This window comes from Salvelinus alpinus, chromosome 29 (genome assembly GCF_045679555.1).
Source record: "Salvelinus alpinus chromosome 29, SLU_Salpinus.1, whole genome shotgun sequence".
Taxonomy (NCBI): domain Eukaryota; kingdom Metazoa; phylum Chordata; class Actinopteri; order Salmoniformes; family Salmonidae; genus Salvelinus; species Salvelinus alpinus.
In genome coordinates this window covers 55,812-68,018 of record NC_092114.1, presented here as the reverse complement: position 1 = coordinate 68,018, position 12,207 = coordinate 55,812, and the positions used below count along the sequence as shown (strand labels likewise).

General features: G+C 38.7%; 1 protein-coding gene across 1 annotated transcript in view; it reads left to right on the top strand.

Annotated features, from left to right (window-relative positions):
- Positions 1-11,926, top strand: part of LOC139558484 (zinc finger protein 704-like) — a 72,788-nt gene extending 60,862 nt beyond the window's left edge. Inside the window, exons 4-6 of the mRNA XM_071373641.1 lie at positions 10,084-10,184; positions 10,781-11,072; positions 11,668-11,926. Of these exons, the coding sequence (XP_071229742.1) occupies positions 10,084-10,184; positions 10,781-11,072; positions 11,668-11,904 (630 nt within the window). The 3' untranslated portion in view covers positions 11,905-11,926. The remainder of the gene's footprint in view (positions 1-10,083; positions 10,185-10,780; positions 11,073-11,667) is intronic.
- Positions 11,927-12,207: the final 281 nt, after the last annotated feature.

Sequence of the window (12,207 nt, the reverse complement as noted above, 5' to 3'; positions counted from 1 at the left end):
GATAGCTATAGGATAACCAAAGGATAACCATGGTATAACCATATAATAACCACAGGATAGCTATAGGATAACCATAGTATAACCACAGGATAGCTATAGGATAACCATGGTATAACCATATAATAACCACAGGATAGCTATATGATAACCATGGTATAACCATATAATAACCACAGGATAGCTATAGGATAACCATGGTATAACCATATAACCACAGGATAGCTATAGGATAACCATGGTATAACCATATAATAACCACAGGATAGCTATAGGATAACCATGGTATAACCATATAATAACCACAGGATAGCTATAGGATAACCATGGTATAACCATATAATAACCACAGGATAGCTATAGGATAACCATAGTATAACCATATAATAACCACAGGATAGCTATAGGATAACCAAAGGATAACCACAGGATAACCATGGTATAACCATTTAATAACCACAGGATAGCTATAGGATAACCATATAATAACCACAGGATAGCTATAGGATAACCAAAGGATAACCATAGTATAACCACAGGATAGCTATAGGATAACTATATAATAACCACAGGATAACCATGGTATAACCATATAATAACCACAGGATAGCTATAGGATAACCAAAGGATAACCATAGTATAACCATATAATAACCACAGGATAGCTATAGGATAACCATATAATAACCACAGGATAACCATGGCATAACCATATAATAACCACAGGATAGCTATAGGATAACCAAAGGATAACCATAGTATAACCATATAATAACCACAGGATAGCTATAGGATAACCATAGTATAACCATATAATAACCACAGGATAGCTTTAGGATAACCATAGTATAACCACAGGATAGCTATAGGATAACCATATAATAACCACAGGATAACCATGGTATAACCATATAATAACCACAGGATAGCTATAGGATAACCAAAGGATAACCATGGTATAACCATATAATAACCACAGGATAGCTATAGGATAACCAAAGGATAACCATAGTATAACCATATAATAACCATAGGATAGCTATAGGATAACCATAGTATAACCATATAATAACCACAGGATAGCTATAGGATAACCATAGTATAACCACATAATAACTATAGGATAGCTATAGGATAACCATGGTATAACCATATAATAACCACAGGATAGCTATAGGATAACCAAAGGATAACCATGGTATAACCATATAATAACCACAGGATAGCTATAGGATAACCAAAGGATAACCATAGTATGACCATATAATAACCACAGGATAGCTATAGGATAACCATATAATAACCACAGGATAGCTATAGGATAACCATAGTATAACCACAGGATAGCTATAGGGTAACCATATAATAACCACAGGATAACCATGGTATAACCATATAATAACCACAGGATAGCTATAGGATAACCAAAGGATAACCATGGTATAACCATATAATAACCACAGGATAGCTAAAGGATAACCATATAATAACCATAGGATAGCTATAGGATAACCATAGTATAACCATATAATAACCACAGGATAGCTATAGGATAACCATAGTATAACCATATAATAACTATAGGATAGCTATAGGATAACCATGGTATAACCATATAATAACCACAGGATAGCTATAGGATAACCAAAGGATAACCATGGTATAACCATATAATAACCACAGGATAACCATAGTATAACCATATAATAACCACAGGATAGCTATAGGATAACCATAGTATAACCATATAATAACCACAGGATAACCAATGGTTAACCATAGTATAACCATATAATAACCACAGGATAGCTATAGGATAACCAAAGGATAACCATAGTATAACCACAGGATAGCTATAGGATAACCATATAATAACCACAGGATAACCATGGTATAACCATATAATAACCACAGGATAGCTATAGGATAACCAAAGGATAACCATAGTATAACCATATAATAACCACAGGATAGCTATAGGATAACCATATAATAACCACAGGATAACCATGGTATAACCATATAATAACCACAGGATAGCTATAGGATAACCAAATGATAACCATATAATAACCACAGGATAGCTATAGGATAACCATAGTATAACCATATAATAACCACAGGATAGCTATAGGATAACCATAGTATAACCACGGGATAGCTATAGGATAACCATATAATAACCACAGGATAACCATATAATAACCACAGGATAGCTATAGGATAACCAAAGGATAACCATAACCAAAGGATAACCATAGTATAACCATATAATAACCATAGGATAGCTATAGGATAACCATGGTATAACCATATAATAACCACAGGATAGCTATAGGATAACCAAAGGATAACCATGGTATAACCATATAATAACCACAGGATAGCTATAGGATAACCAAAGGATAACCATAGTATAACCATATAATAACCACAGGATAGCTATAGGATAACCATAGTATAACCATATAATAACCACAGGATAGCTATAGGATAACCATAGTATAACCACAGGATAGCTATAGGATAACCATATAATAACCACAGGATAACCATGGTATAACCATATAATAACCACAGGATAGCTATAGGATAACCATGGTATAACCATATAATAACCACAGGATAGCTAAAGGATAACCATATAATAACCATAGGATAGCTATAGGATAACCATAGTATAACCATATAATAACCACAGGATAGCTATAGGATAACCATAGTATAACCATATAATAACTATAGGATAGCTATAGGATAACCATGGTATAACCATATAATAACCACAGGATAGCTATAGGATAACCAAAGGATAACCATATAATAACAACAGGATAACCAAAGGATAACCATAGTATAACCATATAATAACCACATGATAGCTATAGGATAACCATAGTATAACCATATAATAACCACAGGATAGCTATAGGATAACCATAGTATAACCACAGGATAGCTATAGGATAACCATATAATAACCACAGGATAACCATGGTATAACCATATAATAACCACAGGATAGCTATAGGATAACCATAGTATAACCATATAATAACCACAGGATAGCTATAGGATAACCATGGTATAACCATATAATAACCACAGGATAGCTATAGTATAACCATATAATAACCACAGGATAGCTATAGGATAACCATAGTATAACCATATAATAACCACAGGATAGCTATAGGATAACCATGGTATACCCATATAATAACCACAGGATAGCTATAGGATAACCATGGTATAACCATATAATAACCACAGGATAGCTATAGGATAACCATGGTATAACCATATAATAACCACAGGATAGCTATAGGATAACCATGGTATAACCATATAATAACCACAGGATAGCTATAGTATAACCATATAATAACCACAGGATAGCTATAGGATAACCATAGTATAACCATATAATAACCACAGGATAGCTATAGGATAACCATGTATAACCATATAATAACCACAGGATAGCTATAGGATAACCATGGTATAACCATATTATAACCACAGGATAGCTATATGATAACCATGGTATAACCACAGGATAGCTATAGGATAACCATGGTATAACCATATAACCACAGGATAGCTATAGGATAACCATGGTATAACCATATAATAACCACAGGATAGCTATAGGATAACCATGGTATAACCATATAATAACCACAGGATAGCTATAGGATAACCATGGTATAACCATATAATAACCACAGGATAGCTATAGGATAACCATAGTATAACCACAGGATAGTTATAGGATAACCAAAGGATAACCACAGGATAACCATGGTATAACCATATAATAACCACAGGATAGCTATAGGATAACCATAGTATAACCATATAATAACCACAGGATAGCTATAGGATAACCATAGTATAACCATATAATAACCACAGGATAACCAAAGGTTAACCATAGTATAACCATATAATAACCACAGGATAGCTATAGGATAACCAAAGGATAACCATAGTATAACCACAGGATAGCTATAGGATAACCATATAATAACCACAGGATAACCATGGTATAACCATATAATAACCACAGGATAGCTATAGGATAACCAAAGGATAACCATAGTATAACCATATAATAACCACAGGATAGCTATAGGATAACCATATAATAACCACAGGATAACCATGGTATAACCATATAATAACCACAGGATAGCTATAGGATAACCAAAGGATAACCATAGTATAACCATAGAATAACCACAGGATAGCTATAGGATAACCATAGTATAACCATATAATAACCACAGAATAGCTATAGGATAACCATAGTATAACCACAGGATAGCTATAGGATAACCATATAATAACCACAGGATAACCATGGTATAACCATATAATAACCACAGGATAGCTATATGATAACCAAAGGATAACCATGGTATAACCATATAATAACCACAGGATAGCTATAGGATAACCAAAGGATAACCATAGTATAACCATATAATAACCACAGGATAACCATAGTATAACCATATAATAACCACAGGATAACCAAAGGATAACCATAGTATAACCATATAATAACCACAGGATAGCTATAGGATAACCATATAATAACCACAGGATAACCATGGTATAACCATATAATAACCACAGGATAGCTATAGGATAACCAAAGGATAACCATAGTATAACCATAGAATAACCACAGGATAGCTATAGGATAACCATAGTATAACCATATAATAACCACAGGATAGCTATAGGATAACCATAGTATAACCACAGGATAGCTATAGGATAACCATATAATAACCACAGGATAACCATGGTATAACCATATAATAACCACAGGATAGCTATAGGATAACCAAAGGATAACCATGGTATAACCATATAATAACCACAGGATAGCTATAGGATAACCAAAGGATAACCATAGTATAACCATATAATAACCACAGGATAACCATAGTATAACCATATAATAACCACAGGATAGCTATAGGATAACCATAGTATAACCATATAATAACCACAGGATAGCTATAGGATAACCATAGTATAACCACAGGATAGCTATAGGATAACCATATAATAACCACAGGATAACCATGGTATAACCATATAATAACCACAGGATAGCTATAGGATAACCAAAGGATAACCATGGTATAACCATATAATAACCACAGGATAGCTATAGGATAACCAAAGGATAACCATAGTATAACCATATAATAACCATAGGATAGCTATAGGATAACCATAGTATAACCACAGGATAGCTATAGGATAACCATAGTATAACCACATAATAACTATAGGATAGCTATAGGATAACCATGGTATAACCATATAATAACCACAGGATAGCTATAGGATAACCAAAGGATAACCATGGTATAACCATATAATAACCACAGGATAGCTATAGGATAATTAAAGGATAACCATAGTATAACCATATAATAACCACAGGATAGCTATAGGATAACCATAGTATAACCATATAATAACCACAGGATAGCTATAGGATAACCATAGTATAACCACAGGATAGCTATAGGATAACCATATAATAACCACAGGATAACCATATAATAACCACAGGATAGCTATAGGATAACCAAAGGATAACCATGGTATAACCATATAATAACCACAGGATAGCTAAAGGATAACCATAGTATAACCATATAATAACCATAGGATAGCTATAGGATAACCATAGTATAACCATATAATAACCACAGGATAGCTATAGGATAACCATAGTATAACCATATAATAACTATAGGATAGCTATAGGATAACCATGGTATAACCATATAATAACCACAGGATAGCTATAGGATAACCAAAGGATAACCATAGTATAACCATATAATAACCACAGGATAACCAAAGGATAACCATAGTATAACCATATAATAACCACAGGATAGCTATAGGATAACTATAGTATAACCATATAACAACCACAGGATATCTATAGGATAACCACAGGATAACCATAGTATAACCATATAATAACCACAGGATAACCAAAGGATAACCATAGTATAACCATATAATAACCACAGGATAGCTATAGGATAACCATATAATAACCACAGGATAACCATGGTATAACCATATAATAACCACAGGATAGCTATAGGATAACCAAAGGATAACCATAGTATAACCATAGAATAACCACAGGATAGCTATAGGATAACCATAGTATAACCATATAATAACCACAGGATAGCTATAGGATAACCATAGTATAACCACAGGATAGCTATAGGATAACCATATAATAACCACAGGATAACCATGGTATAACCATATAATAACCACAGGATAGCTATAGGATAACCAAAGGATAACCATGGTATAACCATATAATAACCACAGGATAGCTATAGGATAACCAAAGGATAACCATAGTATAACCACAGGATAACCATAGTATAACCATATAATAACCACAGGATAGCTATAGGATAACCATAGTATAACCATATAATAACCACAGGATAGCTATAGGATAACCATAGTATAACCACAGGATAGCTATAGGATAACCATATGATAACCACAGGATAACCATGGTATAACCATATAATAACCACAGGATAGCTATAGGATAACCAAAGGATAACCATGGTATAACCATATAATAACCACAGGATAGCTATAGGATAACCAAAGGATAACCATAGTATAACCATATAATAACCATAGGATAGCTATAGGATAACCATAGTATAACCACAGGATAGCTATAGGATAACCATAGTATAACCACATAATAACTATAGGATAGCTATAGGATAACCATGGTATAACCATATAATAACCACAGGATAGCTATAGGATAACCAAAGGATAACCATGGTATAACCATATAATAACCACAGGATAGCTATAGGATAATTAAAGGATAACCATAGTATAACCATATAATAACCACAGGATAGCTATAGGATAACCATAGTATAACCATATAATAACCACAGGATAGCTATAGGATAACCATAGTATAACCACAGGATAGCTATAGGATAACCATATAATAACCACAGGATAACCATATAATAACCACAGGATAGCTATAGGATAACCAAAGGATAACCATGGTATAACCATATAATAACCACAGGATAGCTAAAGGATAACCATAGTATAACCATATAATAACCATAGGATAGCTATAGGATAACCATAGTATAACCATATAATAACCACAGGATAGCTATAGGATAACCATAGTATAACCATATAATAACTATAGGATAGCTATAGGATAACCATGGTATAACCATATAATAACCACAGGATAGCTATAGGATAACCAAAGGATAACCATAGTATAACCATATAATAACCACAGGATAACCAAAGGATAACCATAGTATAACCATATAATAACCACAGGATAGCTATAGGATAACTATAGTATAACCATATAACAACCACAGGATATCTATAGGATAACCAAAGGATAACCATAGTATAACCACAGGATAGCTATAGGATAACCATATAATAACCACAGGATAACCAACAGTATGTATGTATGTATGTACAACCTTTAATAGTGTGAAGTATAAATGTGTTTTTTGTATATCCCACTCCCCCTGTCACAGCCAGGGGATCAGCCATTATTGACTGCGACCCTGGAGTAATTAGGGTTACTTGTCTCGCTGAAGGGCAGAACGACAGATTTACCTTGTCGGCTCGAGATTCAATCCAGCGACCTTTCGGTTACTGGTCCAACACTCCTGACCACCAGGCTACCTGCTGTACACTGACTGGGGGTGTTTCTTTTGAAATGGTAGTAGATTGATTTAAGAAGTAGTTGTACTGTAGTGTCTTGCCAAGATCATTGATAAGTGGGATGTCCCAAAAGAAGGCAGGTCCTGCACTTGTTTTGGACATGTTGCTAGCTAGCTAATGTAATACCTTCTCCTTCCTGAACTCCAAGTGATATGCTGACTGAGGTAGAATTTGGGACACAGCGTGAAAGTGTGAAAGTGACTGATCCTCACACGTGGCGATGCCTGATGCCGTCTCTGGACCACAACATGGCACAAACACCATGCTTAGAAACAAGACGAGCATGAAAACATGTTGGGCGGACACAACATGTCGTGGCCACTCAGATTAACCGAACGCTCATTAATTTATTAATTAATTTTGTCCCTCATTCTTATCAGGGGAGAAGAATGATTGGATGGTGACGCAAGGGCTCTGGTCTGTTGTGTATCTGTCAATTCCCCCCCACACACACACACACACACACCCCAGATGCATTTCCAGTTCATTTATCCTGCTTAATTACTTTACAGCCACACATAAGGTCACCTGGTATAATTGAAATAAATTATTTTAATATCTTCACTGGAAAACATGAAGACTATGCAGCAGGTCTCTGGGGACATCTCTGGGGATATCTCTTAATTGTGGGTTGAAGGGGGATATACGGAGAGATGGAGACAGACAAAGAGAGAGAGAAAATGGTAGAGAGGGAGAGATACTGAGAGAAAAAAATTCAGAATTGTGCTGCCTGTGTAAACGCTGCTAAAATATTGTTTGATACATTTTTAAGTTCCACTTTTCAAATCTAGTGTTGGTAATAAATAACTTCAGAGTCTCTGACCCGTATTGGTTTCTGTAAAAGTTGCCAGTGTTCCCAGGCCAACCAGAGCCTAGTGCTGCTCTTCTCTTCCTGGTTCCCAGGCCAACCAGAGCCTAGTGCTGCTCTTCTCTTCCTGGTTCCCAGGCCAACCAGAGCCTAGTGCTGCTCTTCTCTTCCTGGTTCCCAGGCCAACCAGAGCCTAGTGCTGCTCTTCTCTTCCTGGTTCCCAGGCCAACCAGAGCCTAGTGCTGCTCTTCTCTTCCTGGTTCCCAGGCCAACCAGAGCCTAGTGCTGCTCTTCTCTTCCTACTCTGAGCCAAAAGACAATGCTGTTCGTTCTCCACTCTTTTAATGAACTGTGTGCTGCTGGCATGGGGGACTTCACAGGGCTTTGTTACCCAAGGACCAAAACAGCATCTGTTATAAGTAGGGTGGCAGGTAGCCTAGCAGTTCAGAGCATTGGGCCAGTAACCGGAAGATTGCTGGTTCGAATCCCTAAGCCGACTAGGTGAACAATCTGTCTATGTGCCCTTGAGCAAGGTGCTTAACCCTAATTGCTCCTGTAAGTCACTCTGGATAAGAGCGTTTGCTAAATGACTAAAAATGTAAATTTAAAGGACTGCCCTGAACAATGGGCAAATAGATGACCCCCATCATAAAGGACTGACGAGGAGCCACATGGCCCCCATGATAAAGGACTGACGAGGAGCCACATGGCCCCCATGATGAAGGACTGACGAGGAGCCACATGGACCCCATCATATAGGACTGACGAGGAGCCACATGACCCCCATGATAAAGGACTGATGAGGAGCCACATGGCCCCCATGATAAAGGACTGACGAGGAGCCACATGACCCCCATGATAAAGGACTGACGAGGAGCCACATGACCCCCATGATAAAGGACTGACGAGGGGCCACATGTACCCCATCATATAGGACTGACGAGGAGCCACATGACCCCCACCATAAAGGTGTTTCTGTTGTACTTCACTTTTTAAAAGTACTACTTATATACTGCATTGTTGGGAAAGCGCTTTCAAGAAAGCCATTTCACTGTACTTGTGCACGTGACAAAACTTGAAACGGATCGATCAGAGAATTAATACACGTCTGTCCTCAGAAGGCTTTCACCCCATCTGGTCATGTGTTCCTTTGTAGTGGGTTCGATTCCCAGGACCACCCATACGTAAAATGTATGCACAAATGACTGACTGACTAAGTTGATTTGGATAAAAGTGTCTGCTAAATGTTATTTATTATATATATATTTTTTTATTATCTGAAAGTTGCTGCTCGGGAAGCAATTGGCCTCAGAGGGCCATGCTGTAATTACAGAGGACAGGTTGTGTGAGAAATGGTACAGAGCAGAGGTGTGTGCGTGTGCTCGTGGCGTATTTGATGTGAGAAAAGGATGACTTGGCTGGTGTTCAACGTTGTTCTCTCTTCTGTGTGTAATGTCCAGAACTCCATGAAGGTGATGTTCAAGTGTCTGTGGAAGAACTGTGGGAAGGTTCTGAGCTCTGCTGCTGGGATACAGAGACACATCCGGACCGTTCACCTGGGGTAACACACACACACACACACACACACACACACACACACACACACACACACACACACACACACACACAGGGTTATACACACAGGCATGCTCACTCAGTCTCTCTCCTTTTCTCTTTCTCACACTCTTTTTGTCTCTTGCTCTCTCTTTTATTCTCTCTCTCTTACACACACACGCACAGACGAAATCACTCCAACACACACACACACACACACACACACACACACACACACACACACACACACACACACACACACACACACACACACACACACACACACACACACACACACACCCATCCAACGTTTGACCCCCTCCAGCGAGAGATAAGAGGCCTCTCCTCTCGATGGCCTTTCAATGAGATTGTCAAAGAACAATAGCAGATTAAATCCGGTGGGATTATCACCACGGTAACATTTCCTCATTTTGGCTCAGCGTGACAGGCCAGGGATGAATGAGGACGGAACAGAACAATGGTATCACATAGATCAGCGATCTGGTCCAATCCTAATTTCTCTGTAATGACAAGAGAAGGGCTCATCCAATCCAACTCCATGCTGATATTAAGCCCTAATTGTAACCCCTCCCTCTCTTCCAGGCGTAACTGTGACTCTGACTGCAGTGACGGAGAGGAGGATTTCTACTACTCAGAGATCAAACTCAACACAGACTCAGTGGCTGACGGTCTGAGCAGCCTGTCCCCCGTCTCCCCCTCCGTGCTGTCCCCCGTCCCTCCCTCCAATGACCGCCACAGACGACCCCCCGCAGAGGGCAGCAACGGGTCCAGTGGGAACAAGGAGAACCACAGCCACGCCCACTCAAACACCACGCCCCTCAGTCGCTCCGCCCCCAGCGCCCTCTACCTCATCCACACTGACCACGCCTACCAGGTCAGAGAGACACCCACAAAACTACTGGCCACGCCTACTGATAGCTTAAGTAGAAAAGTGCTTCCAGTATTTGGGTTTTAAGCAGGAAGTGTCAAAGTGCTTCCAGTATTTGGGTTTTAAGCAGGAAGTGTCAAAGTGCTTCCAGTATTTGCGTTTTAAGCAGGTTTCAAAGTGCTTCCAGTATTTGGGTTTTAAGCAGGAAGTGTCAAAGTGCTTCCAGTATTTGGGTTTTAAGCAGGAGGTTTCAAAGTGCTTCCAGTATTTGGGTTTTAAGCAGGAAGTGTCAAAGTGCTTCCAGTATTTGCTAAAGACACTGCACAGATACATTTTCATTGATTAAGTGCTTGATTGACTCTTACTGTTAGGTTGATTTGATTTGTTGGTTAATTGATTGATTGACTGACTTAGTGGTTAATTTATTTATTTATTGTGTGTGTGTGTGTGTGTGTGTGTGTGTGTGTGTGTGTGTGTGTGTGTGTGTGTGTGTGTGTGTGTGTGTGTGTGTGTGTGTGTGTGTGTGTGTGTGTGTGTGTGTGGCTATACACTGGTCTTTAAAGGTGTGACTGCCTCGTGACTTGTTGCTGTCCCTTTCCAGGCCACATCTCCAGTCACCATCCCCTCCACTGGGTCAGGCTCGGACTCTGGCTCTGCTGCCTCCACCTCCTTCACTCCCAGCAGCAGCTCCAACTTCAGCATCTCCTGGCAGTCACCTCCTGTCACCTTCACTGGCACCGCTGTGAGTATAAACGTCCCAACAGATCCACAGATGACGCAATCTCTATTGCCCTCCACATTGCCCTTTCACACCTGGACAAAAGGAATACCTATGTGAGAATGCTGTTCATTGACTACTCAACGTTCAACACCATAGTGCCCTCCAAGCTTATCATTAAGCTAAGGACCCTGGGACTAAACACCTCCCTCTGCAACTGGATCCTGGACTTCCTGACGGGCTGCCCTCAGGTGGTGAGGGTAGGCAACAACACATCCACCATGCTGACCCTCAACACGGGGCCCCCCAGGGGTGCGTGCTTAGTCCCCTCCTATATTTTCTGTTCACCCACGACTGGATGGCCACAGACGACTCCCAGCACCATCATTAAGTTTGCAGACGACACAACGGTGGTAGGACTGA